The sequence below is a fragment of the Oncorhynchus mykiss genome, chromosome 19 (genome assembly GCF_013265735.2).
Source record: "Oncorhynchus mykiss isolate Arlee chromosome 19, USDA_OmykA_1.1, whole genome shotgun sequence".
Lineage (NCBI taxonomy): Eukaryota > Metazoa > Chordata > Actinopteri > Salmoniformes > Salmonidae > Oncorhynchus > Oncorhynchus mykiss.
Window position 1 is genome coordinate 40,916,646 of NC_048583.1, and position 18,707 is coordinate 40,935,352.

General features: G+C 42.2%; 1 protein-coding gene and 1 long non-coding RNA gene across 5 annotated transcripts in view; one reads left to right on the forward strand and one right to left on the reverse strand.

The window, feature by feature from the left end:
• LOC110498351 (lateral signaling target protein 2 homolog) overlaps positions 1 to 3,510 on the reverse strand; it is a 61,484-nt gene extending 57,974 nt beyond the window's left edge. For 2 of the 3 annotated variants that reach the window (XM_036954814.1, XM_036954813.1), the window contains exon 1: positions 3,086 to 3,510. In XM_036954814.1, coding sequence (XP_036810709.1) covers positions 3,086 to 3,121 — 36 coding nt within the window. In that variant the 5' untranslated portion in view covers positions 3,122 to 3,510. The remainder of the gene's footprint in view (positions 1 to 3,085) is intronic. The other variant, XM_036954812.1, reaches the window with a different exon arrangement.
• Positions 2,363 to 6,094, forward strand: LOC110497853. 2 transcript variants are annotated; one of them, XR_002469726.2, is made up of 3 exons: positions 2,363 to 2,443; positions 5,316 to 5,441; positions 5,897 to 6,094. It is a non-coding gene; the product is annotated as an uncharacterized LOC110497853 (long non-coding RNA). The 2 variants fall into 2 exon arrangements; XR_002469725.2 differs by lacking the exon at positions 2,363 to 2,443 and adding an exon at positions 4,854 to 5,037.
• Positions 6,095 to 18,707: the final 12,613 nt, after the last annotated feature.

Sequence of the window (18,707 nt, forward strand, 5' to 3'; positions counted from 1 at the left end):
TTTTGTGGGGAAAAACTCATTCTCTTTGGCTCGGCCTGTCTACCCAGTGGATGGGCCAAGCCCTCCCATTGCTGCGCCTCTGCCCAATCATGTGAAATCGATAGATTACGGCCTAATTTATTTATTTCAAATGGACTGATTTCCTTATAGGAACAGTAACATCACAAATTGTTGCGTTTATATTTTTGTTCAGTATATATATATACACACAGTTGAAGTCGTAAATTTAGCCAACTACATTTAAACTCAGTTTCACAATTCCTGACATTTAATCCTAGTAAAAATTCCGTTTTAGGTCAGTTAGGATCACCACTTTATTTTAAGAATGTGAAATGTCAGAATAATAGGAGAGAATTAGTTATTTCATCTTTTATTTCATACATCACATTCCCAGTGGGGTCAGAAGTTTACATGTACTCAATTAGTATTTGGTAGTATTGCATTTAAAATTGTTTAGCTTGGGTAAAATGTTTCAGTTGGCCTTCCACAATAAGTTGGGTGAATTTTGGCCCATTCCAGACAGAGTTGGTGTAACTGAGTCAGGTTTGTAGGCCTCCTTGCTCACACACGCTTTTCAGTTCTGCCCACAAATTTTCTATAGGATTGAAGTCAAGCTTTGTGATGGCCACTCCAATACCTTGACTTTGTTGTCCTTAAGCCATTTTACCACAACTTTGGAAGTATGCTTGGGGTCAATGTCCATTTGGAAGACCCATTTGCAACCAAGCTTTAACTTCCTGACTGATGTCTTGATGTTGCTTCAATATATCCACATAATATTCCATCCTCATGATGCCATCTGCCAGTCCCTCCTGCAGCAAAGCACCCCACAACATGATGTTGCCAACCCCATGCTTCACGGTTGGGATGGTGTTCTTCGGCATGCATACAGATGAATGTGGTACCCTTTTTCCTCCAAACATAACGATGGTCATTATGGCCAAACAGTTGTATTTTTGTTTGATCAGACCAGAGGACATTTCTCCAAAAATTACGATCTTTGTCCCCATGTGCAGTTGCAAACCGTAGTCTGTCGTTTTTAATGGCGGTTTTGCAGGAGTGGCTTCTTCCTTGCTGAGCGGCCTTTCAGGTTATGTCAATATAGGACTCGTTTTACTGTGGATATACAGTGGGGCAAAAAAGTATTTAGTCAGCCACCAATTGTGCAAGTTCTCCCACTTAAAAAGATGAGAGGCCTGTAATTTTCATCATAGGTACACTTCAACTATGACAGACAAAACGAGAAAAAAAATCCAGAAAATCACATTGTAGGATTTTTTTATGAATTTATTTGCAAATTTGCACAATTGGTGGCTGATTAAATACTTTTTTGCCCCACTGTAGATTATTTTGTAACCGTTTCCTCCAGCATCTTCACAAGGTCCTTTGCTGTTGTTCTGGGATTGATTTGCACGTTTTGCACCAAAGTACGTTCATTTCTAGGAGACAGAACACATCTCCTTCCTGAGCGGTATGACTGCTGCGTGTTCCCATGGTGTTTATACTTGCGTACTATTGTTTGTACAGATGAATGTGGTACCTTCAGGCATTTGGAAATTGCTCCCCAGGATGAACCAGACTTATGGAGGTCTCTAATTTTATTATGGAGGTCTTGGCTGATTTTGATTTTCCCATGATGTCAAGCAAAGAGGCACTGAGTTTGAAGGTTGGCCTTGAAATATATCCACAGGTACACCTCCAATTGACTCATATTATGTAAATTAGCCTATCAGAAGCTTCTAAAGCCATTACATAATTTTCTGGAATTTTCCAAGCTGTTTAAAGGCACAGTCAACTTAGTGTATGTAAACTTCTGACCCGCTGGAATTGTGATACAGTGAATTATAAGTGAATTAATCTGTCTGTAAACAATTGGAGAAATTACTTGTGTCATGCACAAAGTAGATGTCCTAACCGACTTGCCAAAACTATAGTTTGTTAACAAGACATTTTTGGAGTGGTTGAAAAACAAGTTTTACTATCTCCAACCTAAGTGTATGCAATCGTAAAAATATTTGTCAAATCGGCGCCCAAAAATACTGATTTCCGATTGTTATGAAAACTTGAAAATCGGCCCTAATTAATCGGCCAACCTTTACTTCAAACACTTCTAAACTTTATTAGGGTACTATCAAAAGTTAAGCCATTGTTAATCGTGAAAATATAACCAGAAGAGCAAATGTAAACCAGGGGGGAAATGCACTACCCTCCTCTGTGCCCAATATTAAAAAATACATTTTTAAAATGTAAACCCTCCCTAAGCTAAAAAAAGTGTTTGACACCCCTCTCCCCCAGTAAAATGTCGATATGTCCCTTAGCAAACAAAATAGTATTGCCACAGACTACATTTGTGGTTCCCAACCAGGGGTACTAGGACCCCTAGGGGTACTTCGCCTATCCACAGGAGGTACTTGAGAAGACACATGAAACCATTTGTTTTCTGGTAAAAATGCACACGAGGGGGTACTTCAGGGGTACTCCAAACATAGAAAAATTATGTTTGTAGTAAAGTAGCCAAAAAAGGTTGGGAACCACTGGTCTAAAGCTATGTAGAATGAGTAACTATCGTAGGCGTTAATAGCCTCGGAAATACACTCGATCTTCTTGTCAGATGCATTTTCTCAGTTACTGTATCGGATTAACAGCAATTAAATGAATTCTGTGTCAGAGTGATGACCGTTTGTACTATATCGTTAGGTAGGGTAGCTAGAGAGCTAACAAAAGCTCTAGTGTACAAGTTCGAGACTGCACTGCAAGTTAGGCTAGCTAGCTACATTATTTATTTCTGTATTGACCAATCTCAGCAATGCAGTCGATGATAATTTGCTTCGAGAAGCAGCCATTCGTATTGCATAGCTTCAGTTACCTATAACCCAGAATGAAGGAAACAACTTTATAGAAGATAACGTTAGCAGTGACTAGCTAGCATGTACATGCGTAGCTCAATATGTACTAAGGAGTGTAATACATGCATTGCAGCAAAATACTGTATGGGGAAAATAGCAAACTATAGATTGCTATTTTCAAAAATATATTAGCTAATAACAGATTACTGGCAGTAGCTGGAGAATAGAATCAAACTTACCTTAGGCTTGTAAAGCCACTTTCGAAATCGATTCATCGTTAAGTTACCTCGCCACTTTAACCCCTCCTTTGTCACCGACCCCTCTTCTACCTGTGAGACAGACTAGCAAATGCTAGCTAGCTAACTACGTTGCTAAAAAGGTGGGAAATATTTAATCCAATACGATATCCGAAATTGTAAGGTAAAGAGTTGAAGTGTTCAAATAATTTATTTAAAAACGACGTTGTGTTTTCATGCCTACAGAATCCACGGTAGACTGATGATTCACTGACACTTTTCAAGTCCGACTGGATAAAGCAAGCAATCCTTTTTTTATATATATAAAGCAAGCAATCCTCAACGGATGGTTTCGTTCGCTCTTCCCCTCCGTCTGCTTGATGACAGCCACGTTGATATCGCCACCCACTTTCCCAGGCTTGCACCCATACGTCACCATGGTGTAGAATCCATAGATATCCTATTAAATGTAAAATTCCTAATTATTAGTATTCTAATTGCTCATTTCTGAATTTAAAATGAATGATTAATTTCTAATTCCTAATTCTACGTCGTAATTATTGTTGATTTATATGTCAAGCAAAAAAAGGGATCTTTGGTAGTTCAACAATTTTGGTACATTATTTTCAGAACGTGGTTGTAACACAATGTTATTATGGCACAAATACAAACATGAACATTAGCGGTGCGTGAGTAAAACACGGGGAAGAAAACGGGAACTGAACGGACCCCCGAGACCATGAAACAATTATTGATTTACAACCGCAGCGAATTACCACAAGTTGCAAAGAAAACGGGATCTGCCTCCACTATTCCAGCATAATTTCAACATCATCAAATGACTTCTGCTTAGTCTAATACAGTGACAAATAAAAGATACCAAAAACAATTTAGTCCAATCAACATAAACTAAATATGATGTGGCTGTCCATGGTTCTGATTTCTGTTTGCATGTGTGCTTGTGTACATGTTGACTCACCCTACTTGTAGAGAAACGCCAATGAGACCTCCTCTTTCATGTTGAGGAACTGGTCAATCACTCTGTCATACAGTACAGGCTTTTATTTTTTGTTGTACTAGGCTATCTGGCTAAAATGCTTGCTCGCTAGCCTAACTTCCATTCATAGACAACGTTAGCTAGTTAACATTCGCCTTCTACGTCTAGCTACTGTACATATTGAACTAACATCTTCTCAGGCCAGAGCCACAATTATGTTTGAATTAATGGTTGGATCAGAATCGCCATTGTAATTGATAATTAAGTAAAACCACAAGTCCAAATCCCTATCTTCATCCATGGCTAATTTAGGAAAGGGGCAATTTTACCTAGCTAGCCACCGGAAGACAACAACACAACAGATAACGTTGATTTGATAGGAGAGATGCCAAATACAAGATGGCTTCCCTTGGCACTTGTTTTCCACCAGGACCATTCACAGTTGAGCTTGCTCAGTTTAGCTCAGCGCTGATTGGCTTATTTAGAAAAAAAATATATATCAAGGGAGGCCAAATGCTCGCTGGCTTCCGTTGCATTCAATACTACGGGCGGCAACAATGTCGTGCTCGTTTGGACCAGACAATGAGAAGAAAGATACATTATTTTATGTATTTAAAACAACTTTTTTTGGGGGGGGGAAGCCTGCCTTCCTTGGCGTCCATTAATACACGCCACTGATCATAAATAATACTGTCCGTCAAAATTAGAAAATGACCAATCAGCCTTATTATGTGGCTGGCCTCTGTTTATGCCTGTGTGTTGCTTGGCAACGACCAAACATCGGAACTGTTTTGAAGTTACAGCCAAACCTTGAGAACAAACAAATTAATTAATGGGTTACACATTGTTAAAAGGTCTTTGAACAATTAAGCACCTATTTGGTAACAGTTGAACTGCCCTGTACGGAATACGTTTAGTTCACCCAAGAAAGGTTAGCGACGTCCATGTAAGGGTCCAGGTATGGACACATTTTGCTAGCCTAAAAATGCCTCGATTTGACTCACTACACAGCATCACTGATAGGTTTATTAAGAACCTTTGGCAGCATCTATGACATCTATGCGTCTGCCTGTCTGTATGTATGTGTGTCTCTCTGTCTGTTTGTCTGTGTTCTGTCCTTGTGACCAGGTAGCTAAACATGACCTCAATCCATCCACCAACTCACCACATTCACCTATTCATCTGTTGAGAAGATTTTAATTTCCCCTAATTTCAGTCTGTCCCTAATTTGTTCAGGTGTAGCAGAAGATGGCAAAAGGCTATGCCTCGCTTATCGAAGAAGCCACTGTGCTCCTTGACAAGTATAATGCAGACTAACAGTGTGTGGAGGATTTTACAGAGGATGCTTCAAAGCACATTGAGGTAACTACCTAAATTGAGTAGTGTGTATGTGTGGATGGATGTGATGTGTATGTGTTGCGATGGATTGTTAATCTCATGCCCTATTATGAAGCTTTAAAACATTATATTAAAGCTAGGGAAAATAGACTATTTCTCAAAATGGTCAGACCAGAGCCATATACCGTATCTATCTATAATGTAATACTGCTTCGGTGTTACAGACATTGGATGCCTTGGATAAGAAGTTTATACTTGACATCATTTCTGTATGCATTGAGCATAAAAAGTTATTTGGTGTTGTCATCAATGTCTTGTATGCTCAGAATGGGAAATGCTTACTGAAGTCTGGTCATAACCAGTTTGCCAGTAAATTCATCACAGAATGTTCAATAACTAAATTATAGATAATGCTTTCAAAATGGTATAACAAACGCATGGTCTGACCATTTGTCTCTTCTATATTTGTCAATCCACAGTAATCTGTTACTTCAGCATGTTCCTCCTTGATGACATGGGACTGCAGTGCTTCAGCAAGATTGTGAACTCTGGACTTCAAAAAGTTAGAAACACATTTTCTGTGGTCTAATGGCACCAACAATGCAATTATTTCACAGTTTGTGGTCATTTTATGGCTCATAAAATAAATCAACTTTCTCGGACAATCCAATCGCTTACCTTCATATAGACGGGGTCATCTGTGTGGTATTTTTTGTGTCATGAAGTTGAATGAAACTGTACTTGGACTGTCAATGACAGAGTAAATTATGGTTTAGTAGTTCCTAAGTTTCTTCTTCAACATCACAAACCTCAGTACCTGGATCCAGAGGGAGTAGAGTCAGATCTATGATGATGCCTATGTGAAGCGGAAGTGGATTGCCCCAAATTAAATTTTATTTGTCACATACACATGGTTAGCAGATGTTAATGCGAGTGTAGCGAAATGCTTGTGCTTCTAGTTCCGACAATGCAGTAATAACCAACGAGTAATCTAACCTAACAATTCCACAACAACTACCTTATACACAAAAGTGTAAAGGGAGGAAGAATATGTACATACAAATATATGAATGAGTGATGGTACAGAACTGCATAGGCAAGATGCAGTAGATGGTATAGAGTACAGTATATACATTTGAGATGAGTAATGTAGGGTATGTAAACTTAAAAGTGTCATTGTTTAAAGTGGCTAGTGATACATGTATTACATAAAGATGGCAAGATGCAGTAGATGGTATAGAGTACAGTATAGACATATGAGATGAGAAATGTAGGGTATGTAAACATTATATTAAGTGGCATTGTTTAAAGTGGCTAGTGATACATTTTTACATACATTTTTACATAATTAAAGTGGCTGGTGTTGAGTCAGTATGTTGGCAGCAGCCACTCAATGTTAGTGGTGGCTGTTTAACAGTCTGATGGCCTTGAGATAGAAGCTGCTTTTCAGTCTCCCGGTCCCTGCTTTGATGCACCTGTACTGACCTCGCCTTCTGGATGATAGCGGGGTGAACAGGCAGTGGCTCGGGTGGTTGTTGCCCTTGATGATCTTTATGGCCTTCCTGTGACATCGGGTGGTGTAGGTGTCCTGAAGGCGCAGCTGCGCCTTCTTCACCACGCTGTGTGTGGGTGGACCAATTCAGTTTGTCCGTGATGTGTACGCCGAGGAACTTAAAACTTACTACCCTCTCCACTACTGTCCCGTCGATGTGGATAGGGGGGTGCTCCCTCTGCTGTTTCCTGAAGTCCACGATCATCTCCTTTGTTTTGTTGACGTTGAGTGTGAGATTATTTTCCTGACACCACACTCAAAGGGCCCTCACCTCCTCCCTGTAGGCCGTCTCGTCGTTGTTGGCAATCAAGTCTACCACTGTAGTGTTGTCTGCAAACTTGATGATTGAGTTGGAGGCGTGCATGGCCACGCAGTTGTGGGGGAACAGGGAGTACAGGAGAGGGCTCAGAACGCACCCTTGTGGGGCCCCAGTGTTGAGGATCAGCGAGGTGGAGATGTTGTTACCTACCCTCGCCACCTGGGGGGCGGCCCGTCAGGAAGTCCCGTACCCAGTTGCACAGGGCGGGGTCGAGACCCAGGGTCTCGAGCTTGATGATGAGTTTGGAATGCTACCCTTGCTCGGATTTCATCAACCTTGTTGTCAAGAGACTGGACATTGGCGAGTAGTATGCTCGGGAGCGGTGCGCGATGTGCCCGTCTCCGGAACCTGACCAGAAGACCGCTTCGTCTGCCCCTTTTACTGCGACGTTGTTTTGGTTTGCCGGCTGGGATCCGATCCATTGTCCTGGGTGGTGGGCAAAACACAGGATCCGCTTTGGGAAAGTCGTCTTCCTGGTCGTAATGATGGTGAGTTGACGTTGCTCTTATATCCAGTAGTTCCTCCCGACTGTATGTAGTAAAACCTAAGCTTACCTGGGGTACCAATGTAAGAAATAACAGCCATCTCTGTCGGCGCCGGAAGTAGTGTGTGTACCCCACTGCTAAGGTACAGAATTGTGAAGGCATTCAAGTTATACCTAAAGACATTGAATCACCACTCATGTTGTCTTATTTCATTTTTTTCTTTTTCATGTCTTTCCTGTCTTGCCATCTCTTTTTCTAATAGATAAACATTTCCCCCACTAGATGGAGCCCTGAGATTGAGATTCTGATGGCTCAGCTTGAAGCCAGAATCTCTCGAGGGAGTCAACTCAAGAAAGCCACCAAGAAAAACACTGAGCCCCAGGAATGTTCACTTACCAAACTCATAGCTCACCCTCTTCCTGCACCTGAGCCCACCCCCCTGCAGGAGAAACAGCAGCCAGTCAGTATCATGTTTCAGTTTTACTGTAGGCTACCGCTTCACAATGGTGCTTTTTTTATTTGGAAACATTGAACTGGGGTCCAAAGTCAGAATGTTATTGACACAATATCATAATGGATAGGCTATTCTATTTGTATAACCTTCATAGTAACAGGTGCTTATTTATTCCTGGGTACCAACCAGCACCTACATACCTCCAAAAGAAAAGCAGGTCTTAGAGGAGGTCAAACAGAGGAATCGTCAGAAGACGAGCCCGCCTCATTCCTGCAGTGACAAAAGGTGATGCGGGAGCTGGACCTCCAGGAGGAGCTTGCCCAGGTGGAGCGCCGACGTCTGGAGGGACTCATCAGTCATCTCCGACAGTGAGGTGGCCGTGTTCCATCCTGATGATCGGTGACAAAATCAATGGACAGAGTCTCCCTGCTGGAGTGTGCTGGGGCGATTTAGTTTGGGCACATACTGAACATAAATTGACATAGTGAGCCACATCCTGCGCCAAGGTGGGCCACCAGTATTTATTGGAGATGGAGTGAATGGTGTGGGTAATACCTGGGCGTTCATTGGTGAGAGATGTGTGCGCCCAAGTCAACAGCCTATCCCTTACCTCCGTGGGGACGTAGATTTTAATTTAATTTTAATTTTTTAATTTGACCTTTATTTAACCAGGCAAGTCAGTTAAGAACAAATTCTTATTTTCAATGACGGCCTAGGAACAGTGGGTTAACTGCCTGTTCAGGGGCAGAATGACAGATTTGTACCTTGTCAGCTCAGGGGTTTGAACTTGCAACCTTCCGGTTCCTAGTCCAACTCTCTAACCACTAAGGCTACCCTGCCGCCCCAGATGCGCTGGGAGGGCAGGTAGCATCCTGGCAGATGTCTACATCTACATCCCAAAACAAGGGGCCAACTATACGGGAGGATGGAATATGAGGCTGGAGGGTGCTTACCGCACTCTCAATCGACATGGACCCACAGGGTGAAAGGAAGCAGGTCTTCCGGCATCCTGGTGCCCTGTCGGGGATCTTCATCCTCGACCAGGAGATGGTGGGGTTATGCTGTTGGAGCCACGGGAGGTCGAGGATGACTTTGTGCGCAGGTGCAGTGACGATGGGAAGGCTCTCCTGGTGCATCGGTCCCACGGTAAGGGTGAGTGGTGCTGTGAGTGATATTTCCGTGTCCCAGTGGTCGACCATCAAGCTCTTGAACCCAGAAATGGAGAGGAGAGCGGGTTTGAGGGGATGTTCAGGGAGGATGCAAGGGCCTGGTCAATAAAATGTCCTGTGGCACCAGAGTCCACTAGAGCAGTAGATACATAGCTTACCTACTTTTACACTATTTGACTATTAGATGGGTAAATCTATTTTGAATTCAATCCTTTTCTGACAACATCACTTTTGTTTTAAACAAAACTTTACATGCATGTTTGCCCATGGAAGAAGTGGTCAGAAAGTAACTTTTTTGACCCGAATGATAAAGGTGTTCAAAGTTGACCCATTTTGCATACCCCACTGTCACCTCTGCTCCAGCTCCCCCTCCCTGGAGCTCGAAGGCGCCAGGTTCCCCAGTATTACGCACTCCTGCCACCATCAGTTCGCACACCTGCCTTCCCCCATCACGCGCATCAGCGAATTACTGGACTCAATCACCCGTTTTATTACCTCCCCTATATTTGTCAGTTCCCCAGCTCTCTTCCCCGCTGCTGCAGTGATTGTCGAATGTCGTTGTGTTGCCGGTGTGCCTGTCTTGTTTCATGTCTATTCCTTATTAAATGTTAACTCCCCCTACCTGCTTTTCATCTTCAGCGTCGGTCCTTACACCCCACCACACAATGAGACATCCATGTCTTCATCACTGGAAAAGATAAACAGTTGAGTTTATAATTTAAAAGCTTACAAACAGTGTTTGCCAACCATGTTATTATTTATTCTACAATGAGCTAATACAGTGCCTTGCGAAAGTATTCGGCCCCCTTGAACTTTGCAACCTTTTGCCACATTTCAGGCTTCAAACATAAAGATATAAAACTGTATTTTTTTGTGAAGAATCAACAACAAGTGGGACATAATCATGAAGTGGAACAACATTTATTGGATATTTCAAACTTTTTTAACAAATCAAAAACTGAAGAATTGGGCGTGCAAAATTATTCAGCCCCTTTACTTTCAGTGCAGCAAACTCTCTCCAGAAGTTCAATGAGGATCTCTGAATGATCCAATGTTGACCTAAATGACTAATGATGATAAATACAATCCACCTGTGTGTAAATCAAGTCTCCGTATAAATGCACCTGCACTGTGATAGTCTCAGAGGTCCGTTAAAAGCGCAGAGAGCATCATGAAGAACAAGGAACACACCAGGCAGTTCCGAGATACTGTTGTGAAGAAGTTTAAAGCCGGATTTGGATACAAAAAGATTTCCCAAGCTTTAAACATCCCAAGGAGCACTGTGCAAGCAATAATATTGAAATGGAAGGAGTATCAGACCACTGCAAATCTACCAAGACCTGGCCGTCCCTCTAAACTTTCAGCTCATACAAGGAGAAGACTGATCAGAGATGCAGCCAAGAGGCCCATGATCACTCTGGATGAACTGCAGAGATCTACAGCTGAGGTGGGAGACTCTGTCCATAGGACAACAATCAGTCGTATATTGCACAAATCTGGCCTTTATGGAAGAGTGGCAAGAAGAAAGCCATGTCTTAAAGATATCCATAAAAAGTGTTGTTTAAAGTTTGCCACAAGCCACCTGGGAGACACCAAACATGTGGAAGAAGGTGCTCTGGTCAGATGAAACCAAAATTGAACTTTTTGGCAACAATGCAAAACGTTATGTTTGGCGTAAAAGCAACACAGCTGAACACACCATCCCCACTGTCAAACATGATGGTGGCAGCATCATGGTTTGGGCCTGCTTTTCTTCAGCAGGGACAGGGAAGATGGTTAAAATTGATGGGAAGATGGATGGAGCCAAATACAGGACCATTCTGGAAGAAAACCAGATGGAGTCTGCAAAAGACCTGAGACTGGGACGGAGATTTGTCTTCCAACAAGACAATGATCCAAAACATAAAGCAAAATCTACAATGGAATGGTTCAAAAATAAACATATCCAGGTGTTAGAATGGCCAAGTCAAAGTCCAGACCTGAATCCAATCGAGAATCTGTGGAAAGAACTGAAAACTGCTGTTCACAAATGCTCTCCATCCAACCTCACTGAGCTCGAGCTGTTTTGCAAGGAGGAATGGGATAAAATTTCAGTCTCTCGATGTGCAAAACTGATAGAGACATACCCCAAGCGACTTACAGCTGTAATCGCAGCAAAAGGTGGCGCTACAAAGTATTAACTTAAGGGGGCTGAATAATTTTGCACGCCCAATTTTTCAGTTTTTGATTTGTTAAAAAAGCTTGAAATATCCAATAAATGTTGTTTCATGATTGTGTCCCACTTGTTGTTGACTCTTCACAAAAATACAGTTTTATATCTTTATGTTTGAAGCCTGAAATGTGGCAAAAGGTCGCAAAGTTCAAGGGGGCCGAATACTTTCGCAAGGCACTGTATATGTGTGTGTGTGTGTGTGTCATTTATTTAGTTTGCAGTGACAACAACACTTTGGTGGCAACATGAGTCTGGTAAGTCTGTTCCCCTTTCTCATCACTCAGACAACAAACACCTCCCACTGGGCAAAGACGACAATTCAACGTCTATCCCACGTTGATTCAATGTAATCTCATTGAAATGACGTGGAAACAATGTTGATTCAACCAGTGTGAGCCCAGCTCTTTCCTCTCCCTTTGTTTTCCCATGTGTGTTTACCCCCTTTATATTTCTTGACTGTACCCATACGTATCCATGCTGAGCAGGATTCAATAGAGATCCTTGATACCAGATGCTTCACCAATACAAGTGAAGGCACAGCATACAGTGCAACAGGCATCCTGCCCATAGGAGGCATAGGAGCACGTGCCCCCTCAGATTTCTCCTGTTTAAATAAATAAATAACATCACATCTCTGATACTACTAGCCACTTTGCAATTTTATGACGTTGGCTTTAGCTAGCCCAGATAGGTTCCCAATCTCCCAAACTCATAACTAGCTACCAAGAAGCCATTTAAAGTTAGAGTAGCTAGCGTGTCTAACTATCATAGCTGGCATGCCTGCTGGCAAGGTTAGTAGACTTTAGAAAAGCAAGCAACAACTAAATGTACTGAATAAGACTCTCATTACTTTCAATCTTTTACCCAGATCTTAGCAGAGATGCAGATAATCATATTTAGTTTCTTTTAAAAAAAAGAACCACTGGTCATGAGGACACAGACAACTCAAGATGTATGCTTAGATATGCAGAAAAATAGACATATTTTTTTACATGAGGCAATTGATTGTCTGTGATGTGTCCTTTTGTCAGGTGAGCCCTTGTTTGTAGGAGAAGAAATTGTTGATTTGACCTGTGAGGTTTTTACTCCATCTTTTGTGAACCTCACCAAAGACAATGTATATCTCACCAACAACAATGTAGATCTCACCAACAACAATGTAGATCTCACCAACAACAATGTATATCTCACCAACAACAATGTAGATCTTACCAACAACAATGTATATCTCACCAACAACAATGTAGATCTCACCAGCAACAATGTAGATCTCACCAACAACAATGTAGATCTCACCAACAACAATGACTCAATAGTGGTGAGTACAAATCTGCAATTAGCCTATCACATTTATTGTTACTTTTCCCATGGGGTGTGTGAGATTTAATTTTCTCATTTTCTCTTTCTTATTGACTCAATTTCCCCGGCCTTTGTCATCCCATTGCAGTTCGTAGATGGTGAGTTTCTCTCTGTATTCACCATTTAAAGTTGAGTTGAGGCTAGTGTTGAATGTCTACGGAGACGTGACCGGGAAAGTTGGGTACTGAGGAGTGATGAAGAAGAAGCGGCTATTATTGTTCCTGACAATCCAGTGACAGCCCCCCTCTTTGCTGCCCAGCAGCAAAGCAAGATGAGACCTGTGAGACCACCCTTCTTACCTGACTATAACCAGTGATGGAAAAAGTACCCAATTGTCATACTTGAGTGAAAGTAAAGATGCCTTACTATAAAATCACTCAATTACAAGTGAAAGTCGCACAGTAAAATATCACTTGAGTAAAAGTCTAAAACTATTTTGGTTTTAAATATGCTTAAGTTTTAAAAGTCAATGTAATTGCAAAAATATACATAAGTATCAAAAGTACTTAAAAAAGAGTAATACAGATAGCCAGGGGCAAATCAAATTTTATTGGTCACATACACATGGTTAGCAGATGTTAATGCGAGTGTAGCGAAATGCTTTTGCTTCTAGTTCCGGCAGTGCAGTAATATTTTCAAGATGGCGTAGCAGTCGGATGTCTGTTTTGTCTTGTCCATCCCGTGTATATATTGTTTTCTTCGTATTATCAAGGCACAAGGCGAGACCCAGATGCAGACACAGGAGGCAGATGGTTGGAGTCCAAAGCGGTAGGCAGGAGAATGGTCTTGGACAGGGAAAAAGGTCAAAACCAGAGTCCAGAAAGTACAGAGTGGCAGACAGGCTCGTGGTAGAGGCAGGCAGAATGGTCAGGCAGGCGGGAACAGAGTCCAGAAACGGGCAAGGGTCAAAACCGGGAGGATTAGAAAAAAGAGAAGAGCAAAAAGAAGTATGAGATAAACACGCTAGTTGACTTTACTAAACATACAGTACAAGATGAACTGAAAAAGGAGAGACATTAAACACAGGGATAAATACACTGGAGAAAATAAGCGACACCCAGAGGGGGTGGAGACAATCACGGGAACAGGTGAAACAAATCCGACAAGTATATATTTTAAATCTCAATTTCCATCTACGGACTGAAGATACTCCACTGCAACCTGCCTCACCCAATGTGCTATGGATCTGATATTTTTTATACTTTAGAACCGGAACCCCCATCAAAAGCTAGCCAGCTAACTAGCTAGTAGTCAGTTAGCCACTACTAGCGGTCAATTCCTGCCAGTCTGCACAGTGCGATATCAACCCAGAGCATATCGGACTGCTTTTTCTCTACCACATCTCCAGATTCCTACCGCAAGCTCTGAACCTTTACACCGGATCATCACAGCTAGCTAGCTGCTATCCGAGTGGCTACTCCTGGCTAACGTCTCTGTCCCGAAGCAAGCACCAGTTAGCCTGGAGCTAGCGTGGAGCTAGGTCCATCTCCTGGCTAGCCGACGAGGACCATCAGCCAATTTCTTGGGTTACAATACCTCTTTCGCCAATTGGCCTGACCCTTTACTGCCAACACGGAGCCCCGCCGATCCATCATGACTGGTCTGCCAACGTAACTGTCCGGGGGGGTTTCAACAGGCTTTTCCATTGCGATGTCCCCCGGAGGCCCATTTGCTAGCCTGCTATCCCCGGCCCACTAGCTGTCTGAATCTCTGTATCTCCTAGCTACTCACTGGACCCTATGTTCACTCGGCTACACATGCTTCTCCCTAATGTCAATATGCCTTGTCTATTGCTGTTTTGGTTAGTGATGGTCTTATTATCACTGTAGAGCCTCCAGCCCTGCTCAATATGCCTTAACTAGCCGTTTTGTTCCACCCCCGAAGAGTTAGCCTGCAGAGTTATGTGATACTATCCAGGTCTGTTCCCAAACAATTTGAGCATCTACTTTTAAAAATCTACCTTTCCAGAAACAAGTCTCTCACCGTTGCCGCTTGCTACAGACTCCCATCAGCCCCCAGCTGTGCCCTGGACACCATATGTGAATTGATTGCCCCCCATCTATCTTCAGAGTTTGTACTGTTAGGTGACCTAAACTGTGACATGCTTAACACCCCAGCCTTCCTACAATCTAAGCTAGATGCCCTCAATCTCACACATCTTATCAAGGAACCTACCAGCTACAATCCTAAATCCATAGCCATGGGCACCCTCTTAGATATCATCCTGACCAACTTGCACTCCAAATACACCTCTGTCTTCAAACAGGATCTCAGCTTTCACTGCCTCATTGCCTGCGTCCGTAATTAGTCTGTGGTCAAACGACCACCCCTCATCACTGTCAAACACTCCCTAAAACACTTCAGCGAGCAGGCCTTTCTTTTTTTTTCTTTTTTCTTTTGCCCCCTTTTCTCCGCAATTTCGTGGTATCCAATTGTTAGTAGTTACTATCTTGTCTCATCGCTACAACTCCCGTACGGGCTCGGGAGAGACGAAGGTCGAAAGCCATGCGTCCTCCGAAACACAACCCAACCTAGCCACACTGCTTCTTAACACAGCACGCATCCAACCCGCATTAGCATCAAATAGCCCCCAAAATGCAATATGCAACTTTTCAGGGAAGTCAGGAACCAATATACTCAGTCAGTTAGCTTCCCTAAGGCTACCTTTTTCCAACAGAAATTTACATCCTGTAGGACTAATTCCAAAAAGTTTTGGGACACTGTAAAGTCCATGGAGAATAGGAGCACCTCCTCCCAGCTGCCCACTGCACTGAGGATAGGAAACACTGTCACCACAGATAAATCTACGATAATCGATAATTTCAATAAGCATTTTTCTACGGCTGGCCATGCTTTCCACCTGTTTACCCCTACCAACATCTCAGCACCCCCTGCAGCAACTTGCCCAAGCCCCATGGATCCATACAAAACAGCTGGGCTAGACAATCTGGACCCTCATTCTAAAATTATCAGCCGAAATTATTGCAACCCCTATTACTAGCCTATTCAACCTCTCTTTCCTATCATCTGAGATCCCCATAGATTGGAAAGCTGCCGCGGGAGAGACACTCTAGACCCAAACTGTTATAGAACTACAGTTGAAGTCAGAAGTTTACACACATCTTAGCCAAATACATTTAAATTCAGTTTCACAATTCCTGACATTTAATCCGAGGACATTTCTCCAAAAAGTACGATCTTTGTCCCATGTGCAGTTGCAAACCGTAGTCTGGCTTTTTTATGGCGCTTTGGAGCAGTGGCTTCTTCCTTGCTGAGCAGGATTTCAAGTTATGTCGATATAGGACTTGTTTTACTGTGGATATAGATACTTTTGTACCTGTTTCCTCCAGCATCTATACAAGGTCCTTTGCTATTGTTCTGGGATTGATTTGGACTTTTCACACTAAAGTACGTTCATCTCTAGGAGACAGAACATGTCTCCTCCCTGAGCGGTATGACGGCTGCGTGGTCCCATGGTGTTTATACTTGCGTACTATTGTTTGTACAGATGAACGTGGTACCTTCAGGCGTTTGGAAATTGCTTCCAAGGATGAACCAGACTTGTGGAGGTCTACAATGTTTTTTCTGAGGTCTTGGCTAATTTCTTTTGATTTACCCATGATGTCAAGCAAAGAGGCAGTGAGTTTGAAGGTAGGCCTTGAAACACATCCACAGGTACACCTCCAATTGACTCAAAATATGTCAGTTAGCCTATCAGAAGCTTCTAAAGCCATGACATCCTGTTCAGGAATTTTCCAAGCTGTTTAAAGCCACAGTCAACTTAGTGTATGTAAACTTCTGACCCGCTGGAATTGTGATACAGTGAATTATAAGTGAATTAATCTGTCTGTAAACAATTGGATAAATTACTTGTGTCATGCACAAAGTAGATGTCCTAACCGACTTGCCAAAACTATAGTTTGTTTACAAGAAATTTGTGGAGTGGTTGAAAAACGAGTTTTAATGACTCCAACCTAAGTTTATGTAAACTTCCGACTTCAACTGTATATGGGGCTTTTGTGACAAAATGGATGGCTCTGTGATAGACTACATCCAGTTTGCAGAGTAGAGTGTTGTAGGCTATTTTGTAAATGACATCGCCGAAGTCAAGGATCGGTAGGATAGTCAATTTTACGAGGGTATGTTTGGCAGCATGAGTGAAGAAGGCTTTGCAAGCCGAATAACACTATCCCAACCGTGAAGCACGGGGGTGGCAGCATCATGTTGTGGGGTGCTTTGCTGCAGGAGAGACTGGTGCACTTCACAAAATAGATGGTAACATGAGGAAGGAAAATTATGTGGATATATTGAAGTAACATCTCAAGACATCAGTCAGGAAGATAAAGCTTGGTCGCAAATGGGTCTTCAAAATGGACAATGACCCCAAGCATACTTCCAAAGATATGGCAAAATGGATTAAGGACAACAAAGTCAAGGTATTGGAGTGGCCATCACAACGCCCTGACCTCAATCCTATGGACAATTTGTGGGCAGAACTGAAAAAGCATGAAATAGCTGAAATAAATCATTCTCTCTACTATTATTCTGACATTTCACATTCTTAAAATATAGTGGTGATCCTAACTGACCTAAGACAGGGAATTTTTACTAGGATTAAATGTCAAGAATTGTGAAAAACTGAAATGTATGAGCAGCACTGTCAGAGCAGCACTGTACATGTACACAGACCATCTGCAAATAGCACACCCAACTACCTCATCCCCATATTGTTACTTATCCTCTTGTTCTTTTGCACCCCAGTATCTCTATTTGCACATCATCATCTGCACATGTCACGACTTCCGCCGAAGTTGGCTCCCCTGCCTGTTCGGCGGTGCTCGGTGGTCGTCGTCACCGTCCTACTAGCCGCTACCGATCCCTTTTTCGCTTGTCTGTTGGTTTTGTCTTATTAGTTTCACCTGTGTGTATTTTAGTTGAATTAGCTTCCCTATATGTAGTAGTTTGACTCACCCTTGTTTTGTGCGGGATTGTTTTTTTGTTACTCTGTTGGTTGTGGTTTTCATGTTTGTATTCTCCGGCCTGTTTGGTCCTGTGTTTGGGCTGGTCTGTTTTATGCACCCTGTATGTTGGCGTGACCGTTTTTTGGCTGGAGAATAAATCAAGATTTACTGAACCCTGCTCTCTGCGCCTGATTCCAACCCACCACTCCTAGTATCCCGTGACAGCACATCTGTCACTCCAGTGTTAATACTAAATTGTAATTATTTGCCTCTATGGCCTATTTATTGCCTTACCTCCATACTCTTCTACATTTGCACACACTGTACATAGATTTTTCTATTGTGTTATTGACTACATTTGTTTATGTGTAACTCTGTGTTGTTGTTTTTGTCGCACTGCTTTGCTCTATCTTGGTTAGGTCACAGTTGTAAATGAGAACTTGTTCTCAACTGGCCTACCTGGTTAAATAAAGGTGAAATAAAATGTAAAAAATAAAAATATCTAACAAGTAATCTAACAATTCCACAACTACCTAATACACACAAATCTAAAGGGATGGAATAAGAATATGTACATAAAAATATATGGATGAGCGATTCCCGAGCGCATAGGAAAGATGCAATAGATGGTATAAGATACAGTATATATATAGGAGATGAGTAATGTAAGATATGTAAACATTAAAGTGGCATTATTTAAAGTGACTAGTGATACATTTATTAAAGTGGGCTTCGATTTTAGTCTGTATGTAGGCAGCAGCCTCTCTGAGTTGCTGTTT